Genomic DNA, 15,791 nt, shown 5'->3' on the forward strand with positions numbered 1-15,791 from the left:
TCCCTACATTTTTATACACGAAACTTCACTAACACAGATTGAAAAAAAAAGAAAAAAAAAACGTTATATTCAATCAATTATATATTTAAAGGGTGGGGTATCGCCTAGTGAAACATTTGCTCCGAAACGAAACCTCTAATCTAGGGAAGGGAAAATCGCTACTTTTTTGTATATCAAACTTCACTTCAAGATCGATCGGAAAAAAATTGTCTCGATCAATTAGATGTTTAAAGGGCGACGAGACGTATCCCCCCAGTGATACTCTTGCTGGGAAATAAAAACTGCAATCGGGGGAAGGGAATTGCTATCTTTTTTTTTTTACATAGCACTTCACTAATATCGATCGGAGAAGAATCGGCCTCGATCAATTATGCATTTGAGACGTGAAGAAACACCTCGTCGGTGTTTATAGGCCGGGGTTGCATTCGACCACGCAAATGTTACGTGCGTACAAAGACGTCCTCGAGTAAGTAACGAGGACTCGTGTGCGAGACCGAGCGTCCATCATTGCTCGCACTTCGCGACAAACCGTCAAAGAAGGAGCTTACGGATACATGGCTTCGCGAGGGGAATCCCGCAGAGAGGCGAGACCGCGAGAGCTTTCCGCGTGAATATTAATAGATTTCATCAATTAAAGATTCATCGAGGAGGAAAATGAATTCGGTCGATCCGGGCTAATTGGATCTCGGCTCGCCGAGTAACGTTCTACCGGGCTCTTGGTTCCCTTTACTGCAAAGTGGACGCGCGCAGTTCTGCGCAAGTTACCCCCGGCGCCGTTATTTACCTCCCTGCAACTGTAATGCATTTATAGCGCGGCCATTCGAGAATGCGCGGCCAACGGAAAACCGGTGTAAGTGCGAAGGTACGAAAGTACCAAACTACGGGAACTACGGGAACTGGAAAGTCTCGGGAGGATTCCGCTTGAAATTGGACGACGCCATTTCGGCCCCTCCTTGCATTCCCCTGGATCCGGCGAGGCCGACTTTCCCCTGGAGCGCCGACCACCGGGCGAAAGAACCAGCGATTCCGGAAACGTTGAATCGCATAATATAAACGTTTTACTCGCGGATCGCCGGTATTTGCGGCGGACTAAGAGGACGGAAATCTCGAAAGCGGGATAACGCTCGAATTACCCCCCGGGTCCGTCGCAACGGAAGCCCTAAGTGGAGTCGGGACCCACTAGAGATGTAGACGCCGTCTCTTTCCAAGGGGTCTCGGAGGAACGCAGATGCGCCGCCTCCCGATTGGTCGGCGGATCGATCGGGGCTCGGTACGTCGCGTCGCGGTAACGCTCGCTTGACCTCGAAAAGGGACGAGCGAGACGAAGGCCGGAGTCGGGTGCTTTTAACGGGCCGCGAGGAGGCCATTTTCCGCCCTCTCGCTCGATCGATCGGATCGCTCGCGAGAGGCCCGGCAGCGTTGCCGAATATCGGGAGAGGACCGGCCGCGCCACCTGATTGGCCGAGCTCGCAACGCGCCCGACCAATGAGATTCGCGGAACCCGCGACCGACCGACCAATCGCGTGCCGCGAACTCGAGGCCCCTCGAATCGGCGAAGGGCCTCATCTCGCATTTTCACTCTTTCGCCTCGCGCTCGACCAATGAGATTCGTGGAACTCATGACCGATCAACCAATCGCGTGCCGCGAATCCAAGGCCTCTTAAAATCGCGTTCTCCCTCGTTCGTGACGATTCCCAATCCTAAGCCGCGCTCGAAATTAGACCAGACTCCGGAGCGGAGCGATCTGCACGCGGCGTTGCCAGATCGTCGGACTGTAAATCAGGCGCGAACAAGTAGCGCCGCACTTAAATATCCCGGTGCCGCGTTAATTTGGCCTCTTCCGAGTCCGCGCTGCGCAGTCATGACCGAAGTCGAGGGCTGGCTCTTCATTCACCCCGCGGAGCTCGGTCTCTCCCAACGAGAGAACGTTTTATCCCACAACTCCTCCGATTTTTCTCGCCCAACCGGCGACATTCGGTCGATCGAACCACCGGACGACCCGCTGGCGTCCACGAGTTCGATTACCTCGATCTTTGCGCAGGCTGTTTCGCCATGCCGAGCCTACGCTTCTCCCAGATCCTAGATCCATCGTCATGGCGGTCGCTGACCCATTACGCGATCGGTCGACGACCCCGTTCGATACGACGCGGGAACTTGGTCGAACCGACGCGATCTACCCTGACTTCACCCAAAGGATTTGTATCATGGACTCGTCAACGACGAATTGCATCCTTTCGAGGGAGGTCAAGAAAACTCGTAGGAATTCCGACATCTTTCTCGAAATAAACGGGAAAACAATTATCTGTTTCGGAGGAAGTCATCGCGGACAGTTTCGTAGCGGCCTAACGGAAATCGGCGACGAGACCCAACGGAAATCGGCGAAGCGATCTAACGGAAATAGGCGACGCGGCCTAACGGAAATCTATGCCTCGCGCAGCTCACTCGGTAAAGCAGATTTCCTCGTTGCAGCGCAACGTCCCGGGCACGCTTCTCCTCGGAAACACTGTATTCGGTTAAAGACTGTTAACACACTTCGCCGGGGGACTTTACAGCCGCGACGGGCGCGGGAGAAAGCTCCCCGGCTGTAAAGCGATTGTCAATCGCAATCGTCCTCCGGCTTAGCGGTGATTTTACGAGATCGTAATGCCCGTCACGGGTGCAGCGGCGTAGGCGCGGATAATTACTCCCCGCGCCAAGGAAAATCCCCCCCTCCCGGCAAAAAGCCCGGCCGCCATTTTACGTCGCCAAGCGTGGGAGACCATTGGCGTAAGCGCCCGCGGTCTCTCATAACCTAAAAACCACCGAGACGTAAGGTAATAACTGGCAAAAAGTGAAAAATCGGCTCGCGCTTTGGAATTGAAACTTCCAACTTTTAAGATAACTATTAGATATGATTAATTATTCGAAAAAAAAAAGGTGAAAAAAGAAAGAAATACGTCACTTCTCAAAACCGATCCCTCAATTCACGGGGAGATACACAGAATTTGACCATGTCGTGAAAAGTTCCACTTAAGAGAGGGATGAGAAAATGTTATTTACAATAAATGTACTATCTTTGTCAGGTCTTTCTTTCCTGGGGGCTTTTATGGAACCGGGGCCGAGGAGCGAGGAGAATCGTCATTAGAAATCGCCGGTGTCCCGGGGCACCGCGGAACCGAGTGAGAGGCGCGAAAGGATCCGTTATTTTGTCCTGTACGAATGATTTCTCCGCGGAGGAGAAGATCATTTTTCCGGAAGTGTTCCGCCCGGCCGAGTAAGTCGCGCGACCTGCTCGGAACCGAGGCGCAAGATGCGCGGACGTTCCTCGTCGGGCGCGAAATAACGCGATTAATAATCCCCCGACGAGGGTTTACAGCTCCTTTGAGATATTATTAAGTGGAACTAAGCGGCTTTTTACGATTACACGGGGGGGAAACTGCAAGTCAAGCGGCGAAACCGTCGCCGGTCTTGCCCCACTCTCGCGGCTGAGCGGTCGGGTCGAAATGCAGGATTTCTTCTTGGCGTCCCTTCGGCAATTTTCAAACCGACTTCCTGAACCTCGGCGAGACTTTTAGCGCCGATTTCCTCGGCCGTTAACATTCCCAGAGACCGGAATGAAATTAATCAGCCGTACGACGGGTACTTAAGGAACGGCCAGGGGAAAAAAGGACGAAAATACTGGACGAAACCATTTGCCCTTTTCACGCTTTTTTCTTTTTTTTCTTTTTCTAGCGTTTCTTCACGGTTTCACGTTTTCCAGGGTGTCGCAATTCCCCGGGGACCCGACGCAACGGAAGCTCCATGTCGGCGTATTAACGGTAAAACGTAAATCCGGCGTAATTCTCGCATTTCCGGCATATATCGAACACGGCGAGGCGTTGCGCAGGCAGCCGGGCGCAGTGCACGGAGATGCATTGGATGCACCCACCGAGGAACAAGGACCAACGCCGGTTGCCAGGTGTGTACGTCCTATACTCGGTGTACCTACACCGAAAGTCTGGGATCGATAAAAGGCACCTCAAGTATCCGGTATGCGCGTTTTGAGAGAACCGAGACTCCCGGAATAATTGAATCCCCCTATATACGAATCAATTTCTGCAGACTCCAGCTAGGACGGCACAGAAAGTGGAACGACTCGTCTTCTGGAAGGCCTCCTGGTGCACGCAACAATTATCGTCGAGGCTCGTCGCCTGACGGCAATCGCATCGACCTGGATATTATAAATAAGAAACCCAATGTTTATAAAGAAGAAAGAAAAAGAAAGGGATCTTGGGTCACTTAGGCCACGTCCAACGCGGTGCGCCGTATGTACGAGGTGTATACGTACATATACGTATACGCGAATATGTATATTAAAAATATGTATATACGTGTAAATAGAAGTCGTCCCCTTGCAGGCGCCGAGGCCGAACCCGGTGTACGGGCGAGATGCATCCAATGAGGAACAAGGACCAAAGCCTGCAGCCGGCCTGCACTATATGCACCCTGAAAGCTCGGGATCGATAAAAGACACCTCAAGTATCGCGCCGGAAAGTTCAAGGAAAACCTGCCCTGCCATTGGTCATTATCCTTCTCGTGTAACGCGGGATTTCCAAAAGTGCGTCCTTTTTTCTTTCTCCGCTCCAAAGGGAAAACATTCAATTCCTTGGCCCGGACACGTTCGAAGGACTCGTTTACGAAATTTTTCACTTTACATAAAAAATGTACAGTGTTCGTACAATTTTTTTTTAATGAAATTTTATGGGCATCAAGGCCTTCCTTAGGGCCACCATGTTCATATTAGAAAGTGTCAGTCGATTCGATACAAAGGTTCACTCGATAGACAATAATTCCACAAAACGACCTTAAGAGATGCGTTCGCTTGCGTAACCTGCGTAGGCCGGTGCGTAAAAAGTAGGTCCATTATATTTCGAGCGTTTCCGGCGCACCGGATATAATGGAGCATCCCCGCGCAAGGGGCCGGGCGCGGTGCAGAGTAGAGATGCATCCGAAGTGCAGCGAGGGCCAGCACCCGGGTACTCTCTACACACGTTGAAACCTCCGGATCGATAAAAGGCACTCGGAACCATCGGGCCGGAAACTTTGCGCGAAATGGCCATACCCTGATAATCGAGTTTCCTTAAGCCAATCAATTTCCTTCGGCTGGGGATGCCCCCCTCCTAAAAAAAATTGGCATTTTTATCAGCCACTGCGAGAGACCGTTTCATGTCGCACCCGCCATTATTGCGAGATACGTTCGTTGCACGGTGAGGAATTAACGTGCGAACGTTCTCAGTGTCCTGCGGGTAAGATGTGGTATATTAATGATTATTGGCGCCGTAACGACACAACTATGCAACTGTGCAACTATGTAACTATGCAACGATGCAACGATGCATCCCTAGTGGAGGCTGCAGGGTCAATCGTGGGGCAGGGGAGACGCGTTAGACCCGGAAGAAGGACCGGCGTTGGAGCCGGCCGGGCACACGGTAGGTTCGCTGAAAGCCTGGGATCGATAAAAGGCACCTAGACGTACGCACGTACTAAATGTTGCAACGTGCACCGGCACCGAGTCTGCAGCTTCGGGCTTTATGTTTTTCAGAGCCCGGTGCCCAGGGCGCTGAAAACCCTCGAAACGACCTTCGCGTATATATCAAACGGGCCAACTTGGAGAGTTTTCCGAGGGCCTCGGGGAAAAACTCGGGCATTCTCGCCCGACACCCCGTCGACCCTTCTAATGGATCAACTTTAGCCGTAATTATTCCCCTCACTCGATCGATTCCTCTTTAGGAACTCCATAACGACGGATTCCCGGCCAGATTCTTCCTCGACGTCTTCCGGTACAATATTCCTTCCGCCATTTCTAACGCTGTTTTAACGTTAATACTGACTCGGGCATATTCGGGTGTTCTCGGCTACGTTCGTGCAATGATCAAGATGGCGTCCTCCTGGATCGGCGGTAACTCATATATATATATATTGTACCTGTAGTGCTAGGGAATAGGCACGGAAACTCGCGAATTCCTAATATAAATCTGTTATTCCCACCTGTGCATGACACCCTCAAATCGACCTTTAATCCCCCACGATAACGTCGGTTCTTTACCTCCTCTGTCTTGCAAATAAATTCCGCGAAATCCGGCGGGCAGGCAGGTGCGCCGCGCCAAGGGGTTAGGACGCGCTCCAAGACTGGTTCCGGTTCTAAACCCTCGTCCTAAACCGAGGAAAAAAAAATAAAAATAGCGTCAAACCCCACCGTGAGCCGTGAAATGGATACCGATACCTAAAGGACCACGCTCCGCATGTACGAAGAGGAAGTATCTTTACAAATTGCGAAGTAACGACATGTAAAGTAATTCCTTCTGCCTAGATACATTGTAGTCTCCTTCAGGGGCCGGCGTCTGCACCGCGGGCATCAGTGTTTACTATTATTTTCCCTCATAGTACCCAACTACGCCTCCGATTTCCTCCTAGACGAGGACCGGTCCCCACCCCGATCGATCCGCCGTGGAGCGCGGCGGGGAAAAGAGTCGCCGTCGCGAGAATAAATGAAAAGGGCGAGTGCGTGTCGGTGAGAGTTAATGGCGCGGTCCGGACTCGAAGTATGGCCGGGCAGGGCGCACCGCTAAGCGGTTCCCACTCGTCTAACGCGTCGAAAAAAAAAAAAGAAAAAAAAAAGGGAAAAAGAAAACATGGAAACGTCGGAGCCGTTCCCTCCCGATCGATCCTTGAGGGTGTACACGAGGCGGAGATGCCCGTCGCCGCCGCCGCCGAGAGAGAATAACTAACGGCGAGTGCGTGAACGCGGGTGGCGGCGGCGGCGGTGCACCGAGAGGTCGGTAAGGAGGAGTCCGGCCGCACCAAGCGGGTCGGGGTCGGGTAAACGACACCGCGGAATCTCGGGCCTGGTATTGGTGAGCGGTCACGTGGTCCCGCGGTCACATGGTTAGGTGATCACGCGCCCTCGCCACGGAGAATAAAGGTGAATTCATACACGAGTATCTTACAACGACGTTCCATGAATTTCCTCCCCCTCGGAAAAGTCTATCAATTCAATATTCCTAATTATACACACCATTAGATATATAACCCTCCCCCCATTAACCCGGAATACAAAAAATACGTGAATTGCCATTCGCGCTCGATTAGGAAACTCCGATATTTTTTTTTCTTTTTTTCACGAAAGGACCATGTTTTTCCTTCTTATTTAGAAAATCAGTCCGCTCCTCCCGGAGTGCCCCTTATTATTTAGGAAAAACATGCATAACATCCTCGCGTGGGGCGAAACGAGGAGAGAAAGAAAAATTCCGGGCGAATCCTAGGAGATACGCCGGCCGGGCGAGGAGAAATGGCTGCCTTTAAAGGGCCACACCTATCGCTCGGCCGGCTCCAGGGGAAGTCGCGAATCACCGCGGCAGCCGGCGGGTCACGTGGGATCGATGGTGGGTGCGCTTTCGTCATTGCGGAACGAGAGCGTGCGGCGGCGGCGGCGGCGATGCCGACACACGCGCGCCTAGGGAATTTCTCCGGCGGTGGGGGGTTGGGGGGGGTCTCACTGCGCCCGTCGTACGTCCGCTCCGTGCTCGCCCCTTGCGCGCTCGGTGCCCGCTCCCGTCACCGGGGAGTAACGATCGGAACAACACCTCGCGCTTGGAAGGTGCCGCGAACCCGCGAGCACCTTTCCCCTCGGCCGCGCGGCGGCCAATGTCAGCGCCCGTTACCGGTTCCAGCGGAAACGTCGTTAGGCACCTCTCGGGTCGCTCCCGGCAATCTCGCTCCTCCTCGACCGAGGATCGATCCGGGCGATCTTATCGGGCAAGAGAGGAGCGTCCCCCGAGACTTACTTCAACGAAGCGATGCGAGATATATCGGGGAGGGAAAGAGAGGAAAAATAAAGAGGAGGAAAAATCTCGATCGTCGCCCAAGTGACGGCGGGAGCCTTGAAAAGGTTAATTTCGGCCGTCTACTTAGCTCGCGACGGTTTATTCACCTGTCCCTTAGATTAATCCACGTCTAATATTAGGCGGCTCGAAATACGCGCCGAGTATGCCCGATTCCCCCGAGAAGGCGGCGAGAGTTTTGTGCGGTGGAAAAGAAAAGAGAGACCTCGAGAAAGATCCGGCCGAAGAGAAGTGGGTCACGGGGAGGGTTATTGCCCCGGACTGTACGCCGGGGAATAATCCGGGAGACGTTCCGGTAGCCCGGGAATCGCCGCTCGGAAATGCTCGGTGGACCGGGACGGGGTTATACAATGGCAATTATCGCGAATCGGGGATGTTTACCCGATAAACGTCGATTCCTATGGTTGGAGTAATCGCTCATAGAATGATTCTCCGGAAGTCTGAAATGTTTTCGGTTTGACCAGGTAACGGGGCCTCGTTGGCGTAACCGTCAATGCGGCAAAACAGGAAATAACAGCGGTCGGGTAATTATCTAGGTTGGTGTTTTTAACGCCGCCTAGCCGGATTCGTTGGTTTCCGGCTAAATTAACGGCGGAGAAAGTCGCGAGGGACGTAACCCGGCCCGGGGGCTCCGACAACGGAAGACGTCTGGAGTCCCGGCGCGCTTTATCGCGGCCCACTGTACACCACGGGGGAACCCGGCAGAAATATCCGCGCGACTCCGGAAACGCCGCGATCCGACGCAGCTGCGAGAGCCGGAGGATGCCACCAGGCCGCGGTGGGCATCTCTCGGGATAAAGTGAGGTTAGAGCGGCCAGCGCTCCGCCCGACACGCGTCTCGCGGCGCCACCTAACCTCGAAAACCGCAACGACCGCACGCCGATGACGAAAGGGGAGGGTCTCTCGCGGACGACCATCAAGACCCTGGTTTCACCTCTCCTTTTATTCCCTTTCGAACTTCTCAGGGCCGAATCCCGACTAAAAAAAAATAAAAAAAAATTAAAAAAAGAACAAAGAAAAAAAACGAAAGGCATCTTCTATATCCCGGAATAGGCGTCGATACGAGTCGAAACTTTGCATGGAAATTCATAAAATTAATCCAATTACCATAAGTGGAATAGACGAGTGAATTCTCCGTGTGCGCGGTCGAATTAACGGCGATAGCTTCGAGGAGCCGATAAAGATTCTTTGGAGGAAATGCGGAGGGTCGAATTTCGGGGGCGAAACCAACGGCCAAGATGGAGGCGGCCAGCCTCAATGGCCGGCGGAGACCCGACAGAGAACGGGCCGCGTCTTTTTCTGCGGCGATCCAATGGAAGCGTTTCGTAATTGGCTGACTTTCACCGTGAACCTTTCCTCCCGGTTACGGGGACGGCTCGCGGAGAGCCCGACCTGCCTCAACGCGCGCCGCCGCGCCGGGTCTAACGCCGCGTCCCGATTGGCTCGCCGCGGGGACCGATCGGAAATGCGCGCGCGGCTCCGCTGGGTGGTGGGGGCGGACCCGAGAGGGAGGAGGACGGACCTACTGGGGCGGCGGTAAGCGCGAGGGAGACGGAGAGATAGTCATACCGATTGCGCTACTCACCCTCGCTCCGAGAAAGCGGGCCTCGAGTAACTCCTGCTTCCTGGGGTCCAGGGTGGCCTGAAAGTGCTCCATCTTGACGCCAGCGCCTGCAACACATGTCCACACTGTCGTTTATTCACACCTGCCGCAAGGGCGTCCCTATAAATCATGCACCCGATAAATGATCTTAACCTATAAGGGACACCGAGGCCAATTGTAACGCTTTCTCTTTGTAGTTTCCGTTCTGTAATTGATTTTAACGCCTTTTATTATATTAATCGAATTATCCCCTGAAACTAGTTGGGCATATCGTTTGCGGCACAAACAAAATTAACAGGCTTATTGGAATGTATAGGTGATGTAGACGTTTCTGCTATGTTGAGTTTTGATTGTGCAATTTTTTTTACAAAAACCAGAGTTGTTAAAAAAATATCAACAAATTCGGAAAACCCATTAGATTTGAAAAATCGAAATTTTCACGATTTCGGAATTTATCTTTTTAAACAGCTCTGGTTTTTGTAAAAAAAAAAAAATGTCAAACAAAACAACATGACAAACATTCGAATAAGCCTGTTAATTTTGTTTGTGCCTCAAACTGGATTTCAGGTTCACACAGCCCCTTATCGGCACGTTTTCAAGCTATAAAAAATGTTAAATTATGAGGCCTGTTACAATTTTTACGTGTTATGATTGGTCATATTATTAGTCTTCCCAACCTACTGTAACGAGTACTTTCTCGCGCGCTCTCGTGAGGACTAATTTCGCCGCGACGCAGAATTTGTTCTCGCTTTCGATCTATCTTTTTTTTTCTCTTTTTTTCTTTTTTAAACATGCCTCCGTGACATCCCAATATGACCGCCCCTCCGCCGAAGGTGGTAAACGCGTACCGCGATTCCACCATCGGTCGCTTCCGTGAAATCCCGCCGACTGGATATTTTCGGACATGGAATTCCCGGGTCCGGCGACCGAAGATTCGACTGCACCAAGCGCAGCCCCCGGTGATGAGTAAGATCGGTCTTGCGCGTGCAGAAATTGCACCGACGTCGCGATGACCGCGGCCGTCCATCTTGGTCTGGCGCGAAAGTGAAAACCCTGAATTTCCCTGGAAATTTCCCGCTTATCTCGGCCCGAGATTTCTCCTTATCTAGACGGTCAGAAAAATACGTAGACGTAGCAACGGAGTGTCTCTGAGTGCACTCGAAATGATTAACCGGTCTCATTTTAGCACGGTCGCGAAATCTCGCATCCCTGAAGAAAAGATTTCATTGACCCAGAGAAATATTTCGTTAATTCTAAAGAATAATTACTTGATACGGATAAGCCGAATTAAATTGTCGCAGCCCCGAATAAACTTTCCATTCTATTTATTAGAGTTGATTCGAGCCGAATAATTACTTTTTGAATTAACATAATTTTGGTACGATGCGATCTCTTATCTCGGAGTTGTTTCATCCCCATCCTCGTAGCGTTCATCACTGGATGGTCCAGGAATAATGAAGGATCGATAAATTGATCCCGATTGATCCAGACCTCCGTAAAATCGCGGCCGCTTCTTCGAGAGTCCTCTAGGATTACGGAAAACCGCGGGGATTAAAACGGAGTTGAGAGGGAAAAAAAAACAGGAGAAACAACGTAAATCGAGGGACCAGCGGAATGCGTCCCTCGCGGAAACCGCATGCGACCCTTTGACCTCCATCTTGCGCTTAGCTCGGAAATCAATACCCCGCCGAATTGACCGGTCACGGGCCTCCATTTTCCGGCCAATTCCCCAAAACAAAAATCAACTCCCCCAGTCCTGAATTAACGGGGGCACTTAAAATACCGCTCTCAGCCCGGAGGCGGAAAAAGTGCTGCCGTGATTTCCATTCCGATCGAGAGGCGCGCGATGAAGCCTCCCGCTTGCAATAATTCCCAAAACAGGAATTTCTAAAGAATTTAAACGAGTCGCCCAGCGATTTCATACCTTCGATAATTGCATCGTAAATAATCGGTCCTTTGGTACCGAACGCTCGAAATCGATCAACGAATAGATCAAATCGGAGTCCCACCGAACGCGTCGAAAATAGACGACAATTCCGAATGATGTTTAATTTCTCACGTCACCTCCCTGCATTTTCAATTGGTTTTTCATTCCCGACGCGTAGGCCCGACCCAGAAATTTCTAAAGAAGATAAAAAGAGTCACCCGGCAATTTCATACCTTCGAAAATGACATCGTGAAAAAAATCGTCGTTTGGTACCGAACGGTCGATGTCGATCAACGAATCGATCATAATTGAGGTCCACCAAACGCGTCGAGAATATACGATACTTCGGAATTACATGTAATTCCTAGCGTCACTTCCGTGCATTTTCCCTTTGTTCTTCATCCCCGACGCGTTGCCGGGCCGCGCTCAGTGGGACGCCGGGCTTACGCGTCTCCCGCGGCGGCGAAAAACTTCGGCCGAGGATTCGTTCCGCATGCGAGGGTAAAAGTGCATCCATTGCCGGCTCTTTATGGCCAGGCGGAATGTCGAGGAGAATGTCAAGGCCGCCTCGTAAGATCGGTCATGGAGACGGGCCGACCCAAGTTGCTCCTCTTGGGTCGAGTCGGCCATATTTGTCCGAATTTCACCTAGCGTTTGCATGGCGCCTTAAAACGTCCCGCCGCGTCCTAACCTCGAAGGACGGGAGGGCGGAAGAGATAGAGAGAGATAGGGAGATCGGGACGTAGCTTTCGGCGACGCCGAATCGGTTCGACCTAACCTGACCAAACTCGTTGGTTTAGCACTGCGCAGTAACGTGCGCGTCAGAGGGTTCCGGGAAGCGCCGGGCGATCCTCCCGTTTCCGCGTAGCCCAATGGGCGTGGCCACTTTCCGCTGGAGCCCGGGAGACGAATCGGAACCCCGAGCGCGTCCGAGTTCGGCCGAAGGTACCATCGGGCGCGTTCGATCCGATCGGCATCGTCCTTCGGGCGTCTTCGGCGCGTAAAACTACTCGCGCGTCGCCGAGCCGAACGAGGTCAGGCCTCGTCCCCTTCTACGCCCCTGCGGGGTGGGCCCGATTAATTTCCATACCGAGGAGACCCAAAAGAGGCCGAATGAACGCGTTTACCAACTGGCTTTCGTTATTTCTCCCCGAATGCCGCGAGACCGTGTGTTCCTAACCTCTTCGCGCAACCACTGTACACCGATGCGATGAAATCATGGCCGTACACCGAGAAAAAAGCACCCCAGTCTAATTCTCATTGCAGTCCCAAGAACATCAGCGTCATTGGGCATTCGAGGTCCATACATCCTACACGTCCATGGGTGAAATTCGCACGCGAAGGTTAGGCCGACGCCTATATAGATCCAGTAAAGTAGATCCTATTAAGGCGAATCGATCCACGCAATACCCTCATGTCGCAGTGATGTCATTACAATGTATATCTGGCTCTCGTAATAAGAGCCGGTGCTAAGCGGGCGTCTCGTCGTCGCTACCGATCGCTTTCTGCGTATCGCGTGCTTATCCCGATCGCTAGAATCACGGAGGTGTTAGGACACACATGGTGTTCCAGTCAAAACCAGGAAACTGCCAGTCGCCTCGTGGGGGGGGCTGTCCCACTGCGCGCGTATCTAATCAAGGATGAAAAACCAATAAAAGCTGCGTTTAGAATGAAACGAAAGTGGCCTCCGAAGGATCGTTAATGAAACATTTATACATTTTTAACGAAATATCTACGAACGTCGGAGTCTTCTTTGGGGCTTCATGATATTCACGTGGTAAAAAGGGATAAAGGACCGTCTTGTAATTGTGCTCAACTTCGGCCGCGTCGACGCGCCGCGCTTAGTGAGACCCCGCTATACGGGGGTCTACTGTACCCTGCGTCGTTCCTCGGGTTAAGCGCGTCCGCGCAACGTAATGGATTCGCGACTTATACCTTCGATAACGCGGTCCGAAGCCGCAGCCGGCCGCCGCGGAGTGGCGCCGCACTCGCCGGCGGAGCTCCTCGAAACGGCAGACTTTAACTATAGCATAACACTTGCGCCACGGCGACTGCGTGTCTCTAATAAGAGGGGACCGCACTCCCTTGCGGTCAGCCTTCTGAAACGACGCCGTTCGGGAGTAAATCGCATGCAAAAACAAACGGGATACATCTCTCGATTGAAAAGTCGAACATCGCCGCCCGCTCCCTCCCATCCCTCCACTAAGGTGATATGAAAGGATCATTCTACATACATAAAGGGTCAAAATATTTATAAGACTTATCTCCAAACTGGGTGCGCCGAATCGTTGGAAACTTCAACGCGTGGTTATGGTGGCCCTAAGGAAGACCGCGACGCTCATGAAATTCCATTGTTCAAGCAAAAATACGTGTCCTTGGTTCTACTCTAAGATACATGCAAAACTTCGGTTGGAGAAATGAAATTTCATGAGCGCCGCGTTCTTCCTTAGGGCCTCCATAATCACGTGCCGAAGTTTCAAATTATTCGGTGCACCCTGTTTGCGAGAACAGTTTGGTGTGTGCTTGCGTGACGCTTTCATATCACCTCGATTAATCAAATTTATTCATACGCATTAAATAGAGAAATAAGAAAACAACAAAGACCAAAATAGAGGTTATATCCACGGAAGTCCGTTCATTAAGACGATTCGATCGTCGCCCTCTCTGCATTGTCCCGCGACGTGTTCGAGCGCCGGCTGAAGAGAGAAGGGGAGAGACGGAGAAAGAGAGAGAGAGAAAGAGAGAGCCCTGCATTACATCGCCGAGTCAAAAACAGTCGGGGAAACTGCAAATCGATACTCGCTTGCGTTTTAGCGGCATTACAGCGAGAGAGTGTGGGAGGGAGAGAGACGGACAGATGGCGAGGTGGCGGGTCGAGAGAGAGAGACGGAGTAAAGGGCAAGGGCTAAGGGGGAGGGCGCGGGGGTGGTGACGAGGGGAAGGGGCGGCCACGCGAGACAAAAAGGAACCGAGGGGACGGCGCGGCGGGACTCGGAGGAGGCGAATCCGTGCGACGGAGATCGAAGACGACTCCCTCTCTCTTCCCCCCCTCTATCACTCTCCATTCCCGTTGTCGCACTTCGGCGAGGTTAACCGGCGAGACCCGCCGTCGCTAGGAGGACGGCTCGAGAATATTTTTCTGACGGCGTGATCGCTCGCACCCTGGGGTTCGCTAGTCCAAGCTCGAGGGTGTTCCTTGGCCGCCGGTCGGGCAACAAGTAATTAAGCCTTCGGGGGGCACGCGCCACTCGAGACTCCCGAAGCCCCTCTGGTTAGGCCGGCCCTGTGCCGGGGTTAATTCTTCAATATTTTTATTCCCCCGTTTTTATGTATACCCTTTTTATTTTTTTTCTTCTTATTTTTTCAAGGGCAAAGATACGAAGTTAGCAGGGGCGTTACACTGAGAAATAAAGGATCAAAAAAGAAGAAAAAAAAAACAATGCTGGTTGACTCGAAGAATTATTATGCGCTGCGAAATTCAAAATCCTGCGATCGGATTCGTTCAACGGAGACGTCGGATTGAGCGAATGAAATTTCGGCAGGAATGGATATATTTGTTTCGGTCAACTATGCTTCTTGGTTTTTTTTTTTCTTTTTTTTTAATACTTTTTTATGCAATTCGGTATACGCGTTGTCACCCCCCGACCTCCAGCTCCGGGAACGCACTCGAAACGAGCTACGTGTAAATATTTTGCGTAAACAGGTCCTGGACGTTATTCGGAGGCTCGGTCGAGCGATAACACGTCGCGGTAAGTCCAAGGTGATCGGAACATCACGTCCCGCTTTCATACACCGGGTTAGTAATTTCGTAACGCGCCGGACAAGATTATTATACGAGGCCCATTAGACACCGTTGGATTCGTTCCAATTTCCGTAACGGGACGGCCGAGGAGAACAAAACCGCGTCTACTGCGTGCTGTTTAAAACAAAGAAGACGACGTTACCGTCGAACCGATCCGAGTAAACCGTAAATAATCGCTGCATCGCCTAATACAGAGCCGTTTGTCCAATAACTCGAGTCAAAATCCCCGCTTAAGGGTCACTTAACGCTCGATGAAGTTACAAATACCTAACCACGGATTTCAATCTTCGGTTAATCTAACTAACGGTCCGACGCGAGTTTAACCAACCCGAGATCAACTGATCGCAGTTTAGGAATTCCGCGCTAATCGCGGTTAGCGCGCTCGGCCGTTAAACGGCACTCCCAGCGACCCGTCGAGACATCGTTTCCGATCGGGCGAACAAGACACCTCGTTAGATTTTATTTAAATTAAGACAAAGTCGACGCCAGCGGCGGCGGAAGGGTCGCGAATCGATTTCGAACGAGGGGGGGCCTTTTGCGAAGGAGTCGGGGGGGGCCTCCAGGCCGGAAAGTTTCGAGGGCGTCGAAGGCTCCCACTGG

At 52.0% G+C, this 15,791-nt stretch overlaps 1 protein-coding gene across 7 annotated transcripts in view; it reads right to left on the reverse strand.

The window, feature by feature from the left end:
• LOC105695648 (serine/threonine-protein kinase tousled-like 2) overlaps positions 1-15,791 on the reverse strand; it is a 54,741-nt gene that overhangs the window by 35,196 nt on the left and 3,754 nt on the right. For 6 of the 7 annotated variants that reach the window (XM_012417403.2, XM_012417402.2, XM_012417401.2 and 3 more), the window contains exon 3: positions 9,445-9,548. In XM_012417403.2, the coding sequence (XP_012272826.1) occupies positions 9,445-9,548 (104 nt within the window). The remainder of the gene's footprint in view (positions 1-9,444; positions 9,549-15,791) is intronic. The other variant, XM_012417404.2, reaches the window with a different exon arrangement.

Source organism: Orussus abietinus, unplaced genomic scaffold, assembly GCF_000612105.2.
Source record: "Orussus abietinus isolate OABI.00-Male unplaced genomic scaffold, Oabi_2.0 scaffold4, whole genome shotgun sequence".
In the NCBI taxonomy this organism is placed as follows: Eukaryota; Metazoa; Arthropoda; class Insecta; order Hymenoptera; family Orussidae; genus Orussus; species Orussus abietinus.